Raw genomic sequence first — 18,011 nt, forward strand, 5'->3', positions numbered from 1 at the left:
AAGGCGGGGCTTTACCTAGCAAAGACTTGTAGATGACCTGGAGCCAGTGGGTTTGGCGACGAGTATGAAGCGAGGGCCAGCCAACAAGAGCGTACAGGTCGCAATGGTAAAATCAAATCAAATGTATTTGTCACATACACATGGTTAGCAGGTGTTAATGCAAGTGTATCGAAATGCTTGTGCTTCTAGTTCCGACCATGGTGGGTAGTATATGGGTCTTTGGTGACAAAACGGATGGCACTGTCATAGACTGTATCCAATTTGTTGAGTAGAGTGTTGGAGGCTATTTTGTAAATGACATCGCCGAAGTCGAGGATCGGTAGGATGGTCAGTTTTACGAGGGTATGTTTGGCAGCATGAGTGAAGGATGCTTTGTTGTGAAATAGGAAGCCGATTCTAGATTTAATTTTGGATTGGTGATGCTTAATGTGAGTCTGGAAGGAGAGTTTACAGTCTAACCAGACACCTAGGTATTTGTAGTTGTCCACATATTCTAAGTCAGAAGCGTCAGAAGTAGTGATGCTGGATGGGCGGGCAGGTGCGGGCAGCGACTGGTTGAAGAGCATGCATTTAGTTTTACTTGCATTTAAGAGCAGTTGGAGGCCACGGAAGGAGAGTTGTATGGCATTGAAGCTCGTCTGGAGGTTTGTTAACACAGTGTCCAAGGAAGGGCCAGAAGTATATAGAATGGTGTCGTCTGCGGTAGAGGTGGATCAGAGAATCACCAGCAGCAATAGCGACATCATTGATGTATACAGAGAAGAGAGTTGGCCCGAGAATTAAACCCTGTGGCACACCCATAGAGACTGCCAGAGGTCCGGACAACAGGCCCTCCGATTTGACACACTGAACTCTATCAGAGAAGTAGTTGGTCAGCCAAGCGAGGCAGTCATCTGAGAAACCAAGGCTGTTGAGTCTGCTGATAAGAATGTGGTGATTCACAGAGTCGAAAGCCTTGGCCAGGTCGATGAATACGGCTGCACAGTAATGTCTCTTATCGATGGCGGTTATGATATCGTTTAGGACCACGAGCGTGGCTGAGGTGCACCCATGACCAGCTCTGAAACCAGATTGCATAGCAGAGAAGGTATAGTGGTATTCGAAATGGTTGGTAATCTGTTTGTTAACTTGGCTTTCAAAGACCTTAGAAAGGCAGGGTAGGATAGGATAGATATAGGTCTGTAGCAGTTTGGGTTTAGAGTGTCACCCCCTTTGAAGAGGGCAATGATCGTGGCAGCTTTCCAATCTTTGGGAATCTCAGATGATATGAAAGAGAGGTTGAACAGGGTAGTAATAGGGGTTGCAACAATTTCGGCAGATAGTTTTAGAAAGAGAGGGTCCAGATTGTCTAGCTCGGCTGATTTGTAGGGGTCCAGATTTTGCCACTCTTTCAGAACATCAGCTATCTGGATTTGGGTGAAGGAGAAATGGGGGAGGCTTGGGCGAGTTGCTGTGGGGGGGTGCAGTGCAGTTGGCCGGGGTAGCGGTAGCCAGGTGGAAAGCATGGCCAGCTGTAGAAAAATGCTTATTGAAATTCTCAATTACAGTGGATTTATCGGTGGTGACAGTGTTTCCTAGCCTCAGTGCAGTTGGCAGCTGGGAGGAGGTGCTCTTATTCTCCATGGACTTTACAGTGTCCCAGAACTTTTTTGAGTTTGTGCTACAGGATGCACATTTCTGCTTGAAAAGCTAGCCTTAGCTTTCCTAACTGCCTGTGTATATTGGTTCCTAACTTCCCTGAAAAGTTGCATATCATGGGGGCTAATGCAGAATGCCACAGGATGTTTTTGTGCTGTTCGAGTGCAGTCAGGTCTGGAGTGAACAAAGGGCTATATCTGTTCCTTGTTCTACATTTTTTGAATGGGGCATGCTTATTTAAGATGGTGAGGAAGGCACTTTTGAAGAATAACCAGGCATCCTCTACTACCGGGATTAGGTCAATATCATTCCAGGATACCCGGGCCAGGTCGATTAGAAAGGCCTGCTTGCTGAAGTGTTTTAGGCAGCGTTTGACAGTAATGAGGGGTGGTCGTGTGACCGCAGACCCATTACGGATGCAGGCAATGAGGCAGTGATCGCTGAGATCTTGGTTGAAAACAGCAGAGGTGTATTTGGAGGGCAAGTTGGTTAGGATAATATCTATGAGGGTGCCCGTGTTTACAGCTTTGGGGTTGTACCTGGTAGGTTCACTGATAATTTGTGTGAGATTGAGGGCATCAAGCTTAGATTGTAGGATGGCTGGGGTGTTAAGCATGTCCCAGTTTAGGTCACCTAGCAGCACGAGCTCTGAAGATAGATGGGGGGCAATCAGTTCACATATGGTGTCTAGAGCACAGCTGGGGGCAGAGGGTGGTCTATAGCAAGCGGCAACAGTGAGAGACTTGTTTCTGGAAAGTTGGATTTTTAAAAGTAGGAACTCGAATTGTTTGGGTACAGACCTGGATAGTAAGACAGAACTCTGCAAGCTATCTCTGCAGTAGATTGCAACACCGCTGACTTGCCTAGTTAAATAAAGGTTAAATACAAAAATAAAGGCTCTGCATGGTCAATCTGACGTCTGCATTTGCCGTGCAGCATTTTACGGTGATACGGCCTCTGCAGAAGTCAGTGCGTTCATACTTCCTGTTCTTCGAGGAGCAGTGCAGAGCTGTTGTCAAGGAAGTGAGTTTGTGTTTATACAGTACCTCCCGCCCCCACCTACCGTCAACCAATCATGTCAATGTATTAATCATATAGCTCTGCAATCTTTAAATCGGTTATCTTCCTCAAATGAATGGGAGGATGACCAAATCTGTGTGAGAGGAAGGGTATCTGATTTCATTGGTCCTCAACTAGTGGCTCAGACATTTCATTCAGGATAAGTGGAGTTAGCCCTGAGTTAAGAACAACAAAGAATATCTAGTTAACAGAAGAAAAGAAAGAGAAAATCAGGACAGAAGAAAAAGTATATCAAAGTGAAACAGTTCTCTAAAGACACAAGAGACAATAATACAAGAAACAACACTTCTGTAGCTTGTCAACTATGTGTCTGTCTATCCCTGTTCTCTACTCTCTGCACAGGCCATACAAACGCTTCACACCGCGTGGCCGCTGCCACTCTAACCTTGTGGTCCCAGCGCGCACGACCCACGTGGAGTTCCAGGTCTCCGGCAGCCTCTAGAACTGCCGGTCTGCAGCCAACAAGGCTGAGTTCATCTCAGCCTATGCTACCCTCCAGTCCCTAGACTTCCTGGCGCTGACGGAAACATGGATTACCACAGATAACACTGCTACTCCTACTGCTCTCTCTTCGTCTGCCCACGTGTTCTCGCATACCCCTAGAGCATCGAGCCAGCGGGGTGGTGGCACTGGAATCCTCATCTCTCCCAAGTGGACATTCTCTCTGTCTCCCCTGACCCATCTGTCTATCTCCTCATTTGAATTCCATGCTGTCACAGTTACCAGCCCTTTCAAGCTTAACATCCTTATCATTTATCGCCCTCCAGGTTCCCTTGGAGAGTTCATCAATGAGCTTGACGCCTTGATAAGTTCCTTTCCTGAGGATGGCTCACCTCTCACAGTTCTGGGTGACTTTAACTTCCCCACGTCTACCTTTGACTCATTCCTCTCTGCCTCCTTCTTTCCACTCCTCTCCTCTTTTGACCTCACCCTCTCACCTTCCCCCCCTACTCACAAGGCAGGCAATATGCTTGACCTCATCTTTACTAGATGCTGTTCTTCCACTAATCTCATTGCAACTCCCCTCCAAATCTCCGACCACTACCTTGTATCCTTTTCCCTCTCGCTCTCATCCAACACTTCTCACTCTGCCCCTACTTGGATGGTATTGCGCCGTCCCAACCTTCGCTCTCTCTCTCCCGCTACTCTCTCCTCTTCCATCCTATCATCTCTTCCCTCTGCTCAAACCTTCTCCAACCTATCTCCTGATTCTGCCTCCTCAACCCTCCTCTCCTCCCTTTCTGCATCCTTTGATTTTCTCTGTCCCCTATCCTCCAGGCCGGCTCGGTCCTCCCCTCCTGCTCCGTGGCTCGACGACTCACTACGAGCTCACAGAACAGGGCTCCGGGCAGCCGAGCGGAAATGGAAGAAAACTCGCCTCCCCTGCGGACCTGGCATCCTTTCACTCCCTCCTCTCTACATTCTCGTCTTCTGTCTCTGCTGCTAAAGCCACTTTCTACCACTCTAAATTCCAAGCATCTGCCTCTAACCCTAGGAAGCTCTTTGCTACCTTCTCCTCCCTCCTGAATCCTCCTCCCCCTCTCCCCCTCCTCCCTCTCTGCGGATGACTTCGTCAACCATTTTGAAAAGAAGGTTGACGATATCCGATCCTCGTTTGCTAAGTCAAACGACACCGCTGGTCCTGCTCACACTGCCCTACCCTGTGCTTTGACCTCTTTCTCCCCTCTCTCTCCAGATGAAATCTCGCGTCTTGTGACGGCCGGCCGCCCAACAACCTGCCCACTTGACCCTATCCCCTCCTCTCTTCTCCAGACCATTTCCGGAGACCTTCTCCCCTTCCTCACCTCGCTCATCAACTCATCCTTGACCGCTGGCTACGTCCCTTCCGTCTTCAAGAGAGCGAGAGTTGCACCCCTTCTGAAAAAACCTACACTCGATCCCTCCGATGTCAACAACTATAGACCAGTATCCCTTCTTTCTTTTCTCTCCAAAACTCTTGAACGTGCCGTCCTTGGCCAGCTCTCCTGCTATCTCTCTCAGAATGACCTTCTTGATCCTAATCAGTCAGGTTTCAAGACTGGGCATTCAACTGAGACTGCTCTTCTCTGTGTCAAAGAGGCTCTCCGCACTGCTAAAGCTAACTCTCTCTCCTCTGCTCTCATCCTTCTAGACCTATCTGCGGCCTTTGATACTGTGATCCATCAGATCCTCCTCTCCACCCTCTCCGAGTTGGGCATCTCCGGCGCGGCCCACGCTTGGATTGCGTCCTACCTGACAGGTCGCTCCTACCAGGTGGCATGGCGAGAATCTGTCTCCGCACCATGCGCTCTCACCACTGGTGTCCCCCAGGGCTCTGTTCTAGGCCCTCTCCTATTCTCGCTATACACCAAGTCACTTGGCTCTGTCATATCCTCACATGGTCTCTCCTATCATTGCTATGCAGACGACACACAATTAATCTTCTCCTTTCCCCCTTCTGATAACCAGGCGGCGAATCGCATTTCTGCATGTCTGTCAGACATATCAGTGTGGATGACAGATCACCAGCTCAAGCTGAACCTCGGCAAGACGGAGCTGCTCTTCCTCCCGGGGAAGGACTGCCCGTTCCATGATCTCGCCATCACGGTTGACAACTCCCTTGTGTCCTCCTCCCAGAGTGCTAAGAACCTTGGCGTGATCCTGGACAACACCCTGTCGTTCTCCACTAACATCAAGGCGGTGACCCGATCCTGTAGGTTCATGCTCTACAACATTCGCAGAGTACGACCCTGCCTCACACAGGAAGCGGCGCAGGTCCTAATCCAGGCACTTGTCATCTCCCGTCTGGATTACTGCAACTCGCTGTTGGCTGGGCTCCCTGCCTGTGCCATTAAACCCCTACAACTCATCCAGAACGCCGCAGCCCGTCTGGTTTTCAACCTTCCCAAGTTCTCTCAAGTCACCCCGCTCCTCCGCTCTCTCCACTGGCTTCCAGTTGAAGCTCGCATCCGCTACAAAACCATGGTGATTGCCTACGAAGGGAACGGCACCTCCATACCTTCAGGCTCTGATCAGGCCCTACAGCCAAACAAGGGCACTGCGTTCATCCACCTCTGGCCTGCTGGCCCCCTACCTCTGAGGAAGCACAGTTCCCGCTCAGCCCAGTCAAAACTGTTCGCTGCTCTGGCACCCCAATGGTGGAACAAGCTCCCTTACGACGCCAGGACAGCGGAGTCAATCACCACCTTCCAGAGACACCTGAAACCCCACCTCTTTAAGGAATACCTAGGATAGGATAAAGTAATCCTTCTAACCCCCCCCTTAAAAGATTTAGATGCACTATTGTAAAGTGGTTGTTCCACTGGATATCATAAGGTGAATGCACCAATTTGTAAGTCGCTCTGGATAAGAGCGTCTGCTAAATGACTTAAATGTAAATGTAAATGTTAACCTGCCTAAATGAAGAGTTTGGAGTTCGACTAGCCATGTGCAACACACAGTTATAAGCCTACTAGACTTAGCAGCGGGAGTATACACCATCATAGTATGGGTGAAGCCGGACCTGGAATGTGAAGCTAACTGAAGCTGGCTAGCTAACTGAAGATGGCTAGCTAACTGAAGATGGCTAGCTAACTGAAGATGGATAGCTAACTGAAGATGGATAGCTAACTGAAGATGGCTAGCTAACTGAAGATGGCTAGCTAACTGAAGATGGCTAGCTTTATAAAAGACAAAGTAGATACCACTCAGTGCTGCTGTTTTCCCAATTGTGGATTCATTTAAAAAGAAACATCTGGATTTATACAGCAGAAGGTCCATTATACAGTTGTTAAAATGAAGTTGATGAGATATTGATGAGGTGATCTGTCTCCCTGTTTTGTTCAGTGTCCAGAAGCCCAGAGCAGAGTCCCCTACAACCAGCCTGCTATCAATGAAGAGTGATCAGCCACCTGCTTTCAGCCAGGAACCATTTCCAGATGACAATAAGGAAGTGGAGAGTTTGGACAGTGAGGATCCATTAAAGATCCCACACAACCTTCTGGACAGAAGAAGTAAGACTGTATTTCATACAATATTACAAAGAACGGTACAAAGGCCCTTATAAAACACATACACACAAACTTATGAGTCCCAACTCTCATTGTTTTCCTACAGGTCAAACTCTGCTGACAGTTCAACAAGACATTAAGGCTAAACTGAAACACAAGTATCAACACATATCTGAAGGAATTGGACACTATGGAAACCAAAGTCTGTTAAAGGACATCTACACAGAGCTCTACATCACAGAGGGTGGAAGTGGAGGGCTCAATAATAAACATGAGGTTAGACAGATAGAGATGGCATCCAAGAAACAAACCACACAAAAGACACCAATCAAATGCAACGACATCTTCAAGCCTTTACCTGGACAAGACAAACCTATCAGAACTGTGCTGACAAAAGGAATCGCTGGCATTGGAAAAACAGTCTCTGTGCAGAAGGTCATCCTTGACTGGGCAGAGGGAAAAGAAAATAAGGATGTTCATTTCATGTTTCCTCTTCCTTTCCGTGATCTGAACCTGAAAAAGGACCAATACAGTCTGATGCAACTTCTTTCCCACTACTTCCCAGAGCTGAAAGAGATTGACAGCATTGAAGATGGTGAAACCAAAATTGTTTTCATTTTTGATGGTCTGGATGAGTGTCGACTTCCTCTAGACTTCAAAAACAATGAGAAGTGCTGTGATGTCACGAAGCCAACCTCAGTGGACGTGCTGCTGACAAACCTCATCGAGGGGAATCTGCTTCCCTCTGCTCTCCTCTGGATAACCTCAAGGCCTGCAGCAACCAATCAGATCCCTCCTGAGTGTGTTGACCAGGTGACAGAGGTACGAGGGTTCAATGATCCACAGAAGGAGGAGTATTTCAGGAAGAAAATCCCAGATCAGAATCTGGCCAATGATATCATCAAACACATGAAGACATCAAGGAGCCTCCACATCATGTGCCACATGCCAGTCTTCTGTTGGATATCAGCCACTGTCCTTGAGATGATACTGAAAGAGGCAGAGAAGGATGAAGTCCCCAAAACTCTGACCCAGATGTACTCACACTTCATGCTCATCCAAACTATTGTGAAGAACAAGAAGTACAACAAAGCAACAGAGACAAACCCAAAGGACCTGTCTCAGTCAGACAAAGAGATGATCCTGAAACTGGCAAAGCTGGCTTTCCAACAGCTGCAGAAGGGCAACCTGATCTTCTATGAGGAAGACCTGAGAGAGTGTGGCCTTGATGTCACAGAGGCATCAGTGTACTCAGCATTGTGTACAGAGATCTTTAAAGAAGAATCTGGGTTGTACCAAGAGAAGGTCTACAGCTTTGTGCATCTGAGCATTCAGGAGTTTCTAGCAGCAGTGCATGCTTTAGAATCATGTCTGGACAAGAAGGAAAATGTTTTCTCCCCCAATAATGATGATGGTGATGATTACGATGCTGATGATTATGAGTATTACGATGATTTTGAGGATTACGATGATGAGTCAATCCAGTTGTCTGACTTACTCAGGAGCGCAGTGTACCAGGCCTTGAAGAGTGAGAATGGACACCTGGACCTGTTCCTCCGCTTCCTTCTGGGTCTCTCACTGGAGTCCAATCAGAATCTGTTACGATGCCTTCTGACACAGACAGGATGTACGACAGAGACCAATGAGAAAACAGTTAAGAGAACAGTCGGGTACCTTTCATACAAGATCAAAAGAGAATCCTCACCAGAAAGGATCATCAACTTGTTTCACTGTCTGAATGAACTTTGTGCCAACCCTCTAGTTGAAGACATGCAGACCTCCCTGCGATCAGGAACTCTTTCAGAAACAAGACTAGAACCTGACCAATGTTCAGCCCTGGCCTACCTGTTACTGATGTCAGAGGAGGTGCTGGAGGAGTTTGACCTGAAGACATACAACACATCAGAGGAAGGTTATCAGAGGTTGCTGCCGGTAGTTAAAACCTGCAAGAGAGCACTGTAAGTTCTGTTATTGAGTTGATGTATACACTATCATTATAATGAAGGATTTGTATATCTAACAGATTATCTCCTCTCTCCAGACTGGATCGCTGTAAACTCACATATGAATCCTGTAAGACTCTGGTCTCAGCTCTGCAGACACCAAACTCCCCCCTGAGAGAACTGGACCTCAGCAACAATGACCTGGGAGACAGAGGAGTGGAGCTGCTCTGTGTTGGACTAACCAGTCCACTCTGCAACATAAAGACACTAGTGTGAGTTAAATATCTTTATATGAGTTATTATGTGGATGTTTCAACCTGTTAGGGCTAGGGGGCAGTATTTACACCGCCGGATAAAAAACGTACCCGATTTAATCTGGTTACCACTCCTACCCAGTAACTAGAATATGCATATACTTTTTACATATGGATAGAAAACCCCCCTAAAGTTTCTAAAACTGTTTGAATGGTGTCTGTGAGTATAACAGAACTCCTTTGGCAGGCAAAAAACTGAGAAGGTTTCATGCAGGAAGTGGCCTGTCTGACAAGGTGTCGTTCTTCTTGTCTCTGTTTATTGAAGAGTGAGGATCTTAGCTGTCCCGTGACACTTCCTACGGCTGCCATAGGGTCTCAGAAGGCGGTAAAAAGCTGAATCGTGGCTTTGCAGGCACTGGCTGAAAAAAAGTAGCGCGTTTGGGTAGTGGCTGGTTACAGTACTGTGAGACTCAGGCTCGTGCCTGCGTCGACCGAAAGCTTTGTTTACTTTCCTCTGTTTAGCTAAATGGACATTCCCGGTCGGAATATTATCGCTTTTTTACGAGAAAAATGGCATAAAAATGGATTTTAAACAGCGGTTGACATGCTTTGAAGTACGGTAATGGAATATTTAGATTTTTTTTGTCACGAATTGCGCCATGCGCGCGACCCTGATTTAACATTTCAGATAGTGTCTGGGACGCACTAACAAAACGCCGCTATTCGGATATAACGATGGATTATTTTCGACCAAACCAACATTTGTTATTGAAGTAGCAGTCCTGGGAGTGCATTCTGACGAAGACAACAAAAGGTAATCAAAGTTTTATAATAGGAAATGTGATATTGGTGAGTGCTAAACTTGCCGGGTGTCTAAATAACTAGCCCGTGATGCCTGGGCTATGTACTTAGAATATTGCAAAATGTGCTTTCACCAAAAAGCTATTTTAAAATCGGACATAGAGTGCATAGAGGAGTTCTGTATCTATAATTCTTAAAATAATTGTTATGCTTTTTGTGAACGTTTATCGTGAGTAATTTAGTAAATTGTTAGCGAATTCCCGGAAGTTTGCGGGGAATTTGCTAGTTCTGAACGTCACATGCTAATGTAAAAAGCTGGTTTTTGATATAAATATGAACTTGATTGAACAAAACATGCATGTATTGTATAACATAATGTCCTAGGGTTGTCATCTGATGAAGATCATCAAAGGTTAGTGCTGCATTTAGCTGTCTTCTGGGTTTTTGTGACATTATATGCTAGCTTGAAAAATGGGTGTCTGATTATTTCTGGCTTGGTACTCTGCTGACATAATCTAATGTTTTGCTTTCGTTGTAAAGCCTTTTTGAAATCGGACAGTGTGGTTAGATTAACGAGAGTCTTGTCTTTAAATAGCTGTAAAATAGTCATATGTTGGAGAAATTGAAGTAATAGCATTTCAAAGGTTTTGAAAATCGCGCCACAGGATTCAACTGGCTGTTACGTAGGTGGGACGAATTCGTCCCGCCGGTCCCATAGAGGTTAAACATGTGTTAATCATGTGCTCTTCTGCCCTCTAGTCTAGGTCAGTGTGGTCTGACAGAGGGTTGCTGTTCAGTTCTGGCCTCAGTCCTGAGTTCACCCAACTCACACCTGAAACAACTGGACTTGAGAGACAATGACCTGCAGGACTCAGGAGTTACACTGCTATCTGCTGGACTGGAGGATCCAGACTGTAAACTACACACACTGGGGTAAGTACAGCTGTTTCAGTCAGGTCAGTACTGAGCTTAGCAAAACAAATACTCTGAAAATCTGATGTTTCATGACAATGTTTGTGTCATGAACAAATTTATTGGTGTCCTACAAGATGATTGACACCAGTACATCAACCAAGAGAGCTGTTGTGTGTCTCTCTGTAGGCTGTCTGGCTGTCTGGTCACAGAGGAGGGCTGTGCTGCTCTGTCTTCAGCTCTGAGGTCAAACCCCTCCCACCTGAAAGAGCTGGACCTGAGCTACAATCACCCAGGAGACCCTGCAGGGGGACTGCTTTCAGCTGCTCTGGTGGATCCCACATATAAACTGATGAAGCAAGTCAGAATAGATGTCCTAATAGTGTGAGCAGTGGTTGTGTCATATGTAGTGATGTAGGGTCAGTAACATGAGGACATGATAGTAAAATTAAGGGGAAGTTTACTCAGCAGGCTGAGCACTCCAACACAGCATACATCATCACCACATGAATACTCTTCTTCTGCATCTCTGATATCCTGTTGGAACTGTACTCTGTTCTGTATGTAGTAGGCAGGATTGAAAACCTGTATGTCTCTAGTAATGATTTGTACTCTGTTCTGTATGCAGTAGGTAGGGTAGAATACCTGTATGTCTCTAGTAATGAACTGTACTCCGTTCTGTATGCAGTAGGTAGGGTAGAATACCTGTATGTCTCTAGTAATGAATTGTACTCCGTTCTGTATGCAGTAGGTAGGATAGAATACCTGTTTGTCTCTAGTAATGAGCTTGGATAGTGCACCAGAACACAACAATATGGTTTAAATGTTGACTGCTTTATTAGGTCTTTGTCAGTTATTAACCTGTTTGTCCTACAGTGTGGATCATGGTGGAGAGTGCAGGCTGAAATCAGGGCTGAGGCAATGTAAGTATCTTTAATCCTAATTAACTGCATATTCAGAACTATAGTAACCGAGTAAATAATCAATACTTGTTCTGTACCTACAAAACAACATTTTATATGAAGAAGTGGTTTGATTAAACTCTCCTTTTGTCTACAGATGCCTGTCATCTCACCCTGGACCCAAATACAGCAAACCCAAACCTGATACTGTCTGAGGGGAACAGGAAGGTGACACGGGTGAAAGAGAAGCAGCATTACGAAGACCATCCAGACAGATTTGACTATCATTCCCAAGTTCTCTGCAGAGAAGGCTTATCTGGAGGTCGTTGTTACTGGGAGGTGGAGAGGGATAGTGGCATGGCTATCATTGGTGTGGTGTACAAAGGAATGAAGAGGAAGGGAAAGGAGGATGACAGTAGGATTGGAGCCAATAAGAAGTCCTTGAGTTTATTCTGCTATGATAGAGGTTATGAATTGATAGTCTTATTCCATGCTAGAGTCGGTAGATCCATCTCTGGTCCTGTTTCTAACAGAGTTGGTGTGTATCTGGACTGGCCAGCTGGTATTTTGTCCTTCTATAGTGTGTCCTCCTCTGGTACACTGACACACCTTTACACATTCTACACCACATTCACCGAACCCCTCTATCCTGGGTTTGGGATTTCCTTCTCCTCAGTGACCCTGTGTCAGATAGATGACCAACACATTCAGAGGTGAGTCATAGCAATGTTTCATCATTTGTTTTCCTCTGGAATCATTTCTATAATTAGATTAGTAGTGGTGTGTTTTAATGTGTTCTGTTGGACCTACAGACAGTTAGATTAGTAGTAGTGGTGTGTTTTAATGTGTTTGTATGCACCCTACATAGGGAGCTGGTCTGTCACCCTTTGTATTGTTATGAAGACTGTATGTATGCTATATAAAGCCTTTATAAGTTGTATGTAGTTTAATCACAGTCTATCCTTCTGCTTTACCAACACCAGAGACCATGGTGGAGAGAGTTGGATCAAGCCTGGACCTGAGAACACCAGAGACCATGGTGGAGAGAGTTGTATCAAGCCTGGACCTGAGAAATGTGAGTGTTAACTGATAATTGTTTTTAAATCAAAATAGTTTTAAAGCGTTCATTATACTTGAGTCCCAGGCAAGGAACACAATCATGATCTATTTGGTCAAAACAAACTTAAAGGTAGAGTCAGCAATATGACGTAGATGCACAAAGTAAACAGCATAGTGGGTCAATTTCTACAACAACTAAGAGTGTTGGAACGCAAATCTAAATTTCTCTGCTGTTTTGTTCCCTTGTCTAACACTCTAAGAGAGTGAAGAGAACCCTTGCACATGGGTAGTGTCATGACGTTGGCCTGTGGCTAAGGTTTATGACCCCCCCCATAAATACCTTTCTCCCTTCCCTCTCTCCGACTCTACTGAAGGACTCTTGAATAGCCATTGTTAAACATCGAGAGTCTGGGAACATCAAACAAGTGGGGGAAAGGAACCATATTTCGGTAATAGAACCAGTTGAAAATATGCGTTGGTACTTAATGAATATGATGTCAGTTCGGTTGTCATCTGAGACATTATGACTGATGACAGGACGACAAACTGTATCTGGGAAAGTCTACACATTCTAGTTATAAGATTCACATGGAATTGTTGTTCAATTTAAATGTTTAAATATAAAACTATTTGAAAAGATTAAATGTAATTTTAGCTTCCAAATGAGAGAAATGATTTTCATAAGGTTAGAGCCCAGCTCAATCAGTGGCCCGCCCCTGTGAAGAGACATGGGTTATAAACTATGAAACACCCTTCTCCCCCTCCACTATATAAGCCCTTGACGAAAATGTAACGTCCTGTTCGGAGGACGATAGGACGACGGTCCATACGTTAAAAAGGACTAACATGTCAACTACCGAACTAAGCCAACCTCAGCATGAGCTTTGGTTGTGAATGGTATGAATTTTGAACTCTTATTCACTAAAGAAGTGAGACATCCTAGCCGTTTAGTTAGCAACAGCAGCTGTAAACGTGGGCTAGGAAAGGACGGACAACGTATCCAGTCTAACACACAACGAAGATACTACAACATATCCAATTTACCACCAGAGACATTCTTTTGAGGACAGGAAGGTCTCTGTTGGCCAACACGGCCAGCATCTACGACCAACCTACCGAAGCGCAGCTCAGAGTAAATATTTATAGCATTTTCCTTTTCCAAATGGGCGGTAATTTAGAATGCATAAGATACTGTATTTACGATAGCACAGCTTCTCCCTTTGTTCCTCAGTCTTCCTGCTCTTTCATTCAAGCCCAACCCCTCTCTTTGTGTAACCAGCCGTCATTGTCACGTTCGTCTAAAGGAGTAAACCAAGGCGCAGCGTACTTAGAGTTCCACATGTTTAATAAATATGAAACTCACCAAAACAATACAGAAGAAACCGAAGCGTGACATTCTGTGCTGCTCACAGGCAGCTACACAAACACAAGATCCCACAAAGCACAGGTGGGAAAAGGCTGCCTAAGTATGATTCCTAATCAGAGACAACGATAGACAGCTGCCTCTGATTAGGAACCATACTCGGCCCAAAACAAAGAAATACAAAAACATAGAAAAAGGAACATAGAACGCCCACCCTAGTCACACCCTGGCCTAACCAAAATAGAGAACAAAACCCTCTCTATGACCAGGCGTGACAGTCATACAGGTTCCGTCCCCCAGGGAAGTTTTCTGTATGACATAATTTGCATTCTGTGTATATATAATTCTGTGTGATTAGTTAGGTCTTTAGTAAATAAATAATTAAACCTAATTTTGTATTGCTGATTCAACTTGTTAGCCAGGGTTCGTGAAGATAACTAAGAATTTACAACTTTCAGATGAGACTGAAATAAGGTGACGATTAATATTGACTGCTATTGATGTAAAATATTACTAGGTCTTTAAGAGTTTATTCGGAAGATAACAGCTCTATAAACACTCTTTCGTGGTGCCCCAACTTTCTAGTTAATTTCTTTTACATGATTAGCTCAATCAGGTAATATTAATTACAGAGAAAGTATTTTATTGAATAGCATGTCATATCACTTAATCCGGCATAGCCAAAGACACGACAGTAGATACTGTGTGTGACTGTGTGAGAGAGAAGTCAGGCATCTTGCTCATCACAATATCTGTGGTGCTGCTCGTACATCATCATTTAGCTGACTCTACCTTCAAGCTCTCATCCTAGGATCTACCAGAAATCAGACCCCAACATCTACAAAACACGGACCAGAACGATGTTGTTTCCTGCTTCCACAAACATTAATTAATATAACTAATGTCAGATTATGGTATGCTAATGAGTGTACATTCTGAGACTGTTGATCACTTATATTCATTTTTATTAAAAGTCTATTTAATAATTATTAATTCAATATTCCATGAGATTGTCCATTTTAAATACTACTTTTGAATTCAGGGATTCCTCAGAGCTGTAAGACTTGTGGCCATGTTGAGGTAAGTCATAATGTCAATTCTTACTTTTACATACCTGTAGGAGTCAGGAACAGTCTCAAAGCCAGGTGTGTATTGCATGTAACAAACAGTTACATGACCTACAGCATGGTCAAGGTAATGTTTCTGACATTTTCTGACCACTGAACAACTATTGATTTAGAACCACAGAGAGTTACAGCAAGTCACAAAGAAAACAGGAGCTGCTTCCACTGTTCCAACACCAGTTCAACCAAAAATAATTTAGTCCAATCAACATAAGCTAAATATGATGTGGCTGTGTGTGTGGAAGTAGAAAGATAATGTTGACTCACCCTACTTGTAAAGAAACACAAATGCCATCCTCCTGTCTTTCATGTTGACAAAACAGTCTATCACCCTGACACACAGTACCCACTTTAATGAATGAATGGTTGGATCAGAATCGCCGTTATAATCATTAGCCATTACGGAGAATTAAGTAAAACCACAAGTCCAAATCCCTATCTCCATCCATTTAGGAAAGGGCAAGATTTAGCTAGCTGGCAAGCAAGCCACAACGAGGTGCAACAATTAAAGTTCTTCTGTCAATGAAATATGCTCTCAATGGGATTTGATAGGAGTGAAGCCAAATCCAAACTGGCTTCCCTTGACACTGTTTTTTTGTGTGCCAGGACCATTCACAGTTAAGCTCACTCAGTTTAGCTCAGGGGTGTCAAACTCAAATACCCAGTGGGCCAAAATGTAAAACCTGAACAAAGTCGCGGGCCAACATTGAACAAATGAACCTTTTAATATGGACCCAAACAAGTTTTGCTTTAACATTGAATATGGAACAAGCATCGCTTATTACCATACAATATATAATTTAATAGTGGAGACATGCAAAATCGAATTTCAAATGAAAAAACACATCAATGGCATTCATTTTTTAAATAAATACAATTTAAATAAAAATCATATGCCTCTTTTCTATTTGCAGCCTTCTGATTTAAATACCAAAATAAACTTTTTCCACTGGCTAATAATTTTACAAATAAAATGATAATAAATCAATCAACCATTCAAGCCCATGCCTTGTAGCAAGAAAAAGTGCACAAAGAAAACATTAATTATTGCACACTGATCTAATCTGATGTGCCCAAGCCAGATACCTGGCATCTCTTCTTGGATGCTAGTTCATCAATGTCTGGGCTCAGGCTCTGAGCTGAAGAAATCCTCAGTATTGAGCGAAGGTGTTCATCAGTCAGACGTCTCCTGTGAGTTGTTTTGGTCATCTTCATCGAGGAGAAAAGTTGCTCGCATAGATAAGTGCTGCCGAACATGGAGAGCATCTGAGCAGCTTGGGTGCGGAGCTGAGGCATTGTGTCAGGGATGAACCGTGGAAACTGTGCGGCGCCCACAGCATCATACTTTGACTTCAGCGTGTCGTTGCACTGGAGTTCAATCAGCTCCATTTGGATGTTGGTTGGTGCATTTTCCACATCAACTGCGAAGGGATTACTAAGCAGTTCAAACCTACATTTCTGGACATCGAAGTCGGCAAATCGCCGGCTAAACTCAGCGGAGAGAACACTGAGTTTTTCAGCAAACTGTGCGCATGGGAACACGGCGGTAGAGATCTGCGCTTTTATGGTTTGGCAGCAGGGAAAATGGCAAGGGTTTCCTTGCAGCATCTGATTCTCCCACAGGCACAGTTTAGTTTTAAAGGCCCTCACTGCAGTGTACATGTCTGTGATGATGCGCCCCCGCCCCTGAAGCTGCAGGTTCAGCGCATCGAGATGGCTCGAGATGTCACAGAGAAAGGCCAGCTCACACAGAAACTTTTGCTCCCGGAGCTCTGCTGTATCCTTCCCTTTGGTTTCCAGGAATTGACATATTTCCTCACGCAGCTCGAAACATCTGTTCAGTACTTTTCCTCTGCTTAGCCATCTCACCTCTGTGTGATACGGCACGTCTGCGTATTCCGAACCACACTCCTCTAGAAAAAATTTAAACTGGCGGTGATTCAGACATTTGGCTCTTATAAAGTTAACTACCTGTGTTACTGTGGTCATAACATGTTCCATCTTTATGGCTTTGGCACACAGTGATTCCTGATGTATGATGCAGTGGTAAACAGCTCACCTGCACAGTTCTCTTCCCGCATCTTCTCCCAAACCATGCCCACCAGTCCACTCTTTTTACCACACATCGCTGGCGCACCATCTGTCGTTAATCCAACGAGTTTATCCCACGGCAGATTTATTTCAGTTACACATTTGGAAACCTCCTCAAAGATTTCCTTTCCTGTGGTTGTGCCATGCATTGATTTGAATCCCAATAGCTCCTCCGTAACACACAGATTTGAGTCCACTCCACGGATGAAGACTGACAGCTGAGCAGTATCAGATGCGTCGCAGCTCTCATCCACAGCGAGGGAGAACGCAACGAAATCTTTTCCCTTTTCCATCAGCTGGTCATACAGATTGGTGGCAAGATCACATGTGCGATCAGCTACTGTGTTCCTGCTCAGGCTCACGTTTGAAAATGCTTGCTTTTTCTCTGGGCATACGAGGTCACAAACTTTCATCATGCACTTTTTCACGAACTCTCCCTCATTAAAGGGCCGGGCTGATTTTGCGATCTCTGCTGCCACTATATAACTAGCCTTTACAGCAGCCTCACTTTGTGATGTGGCTTTTTGAACATATTCTGTTGTGAAACCAAACTTCTTTTCATCTCCTCTACTTTCTGGCTCCTTTGAGTCATGTCCAGGTCCTTGTATTTGTCATGGTGTTTCGTTTCATAGTGTCGTCTAATGTTGTACTCCTTACTTACAGCCACGTTGACTCCACAAACAAGACAAACAGGTTTGTCTTTTACATATGTAAACAGATATTCTGCCTCCCAATTGTCCAGAAAGCTCCTGTTTTCTGCCTTTCTTTTCGCCATTTTTGGGAAGGGATAGCGCGCTGACAGTTGTAGCGTCTATGTTGCTATGACTACTGTCACAGAGGAGAGGGCGTTTCTGT

General features: G+C 44.6%; 1 protein-coding gene across 2 annotated transcripts in view; it reads left to right on the top strand.

The window, feature by feature from the left end:
• The first annotated feature begins 6,416 nt into the window (after positions 1-6,416).
• LOC106597325 (NACHT, LRR and PYD domains-containing protein 12) overlaps positions 6,417-18,011 on the top strand; it is a 141,546-nt gene continuing 129,951 nt past the window's right edge. The window contains exons 1-4 of one of the 2 annotated variants that reach the window (XM_045711102.1): positions 6,417-6,710; positions 6,814-8,665; positions 8,749-8,922; positions 10,465-10,638. In XM_045711102.1, coding sequence (XP_045567058.1) covers positions 6,590-6,710; positions 6,814-8,665; positions 8,749-8,922; positions 10,465-10,638 — 2,321 coding nt within the window. In that variant the 5' untranslated portion in view covers positions 6,417-6,589. The remainder of the gene's footprint in view (positions 6,711-6,813; positions 8,666-8,748; positions 8,923-10,464; positions 10,639-18,011) is intronic. The other variant, XM_045711103.1, reaches the window with a different exon arrangement.

Source organism: Salmo salar, unplaced genomic scaffold (genome assembly GCF_905237065.1).
Source record: "Salmo salar unplaced genomic scaffold, Ssal_v3.1, whole genome shotgun sequence".
In the NCBI taxonomy this organism is placed as follows: Eukaryota; Metazoa; Chordata; class Actinopteri; order Salmoniformes; family Salmonidae; genus Salmo; species Salmo salar.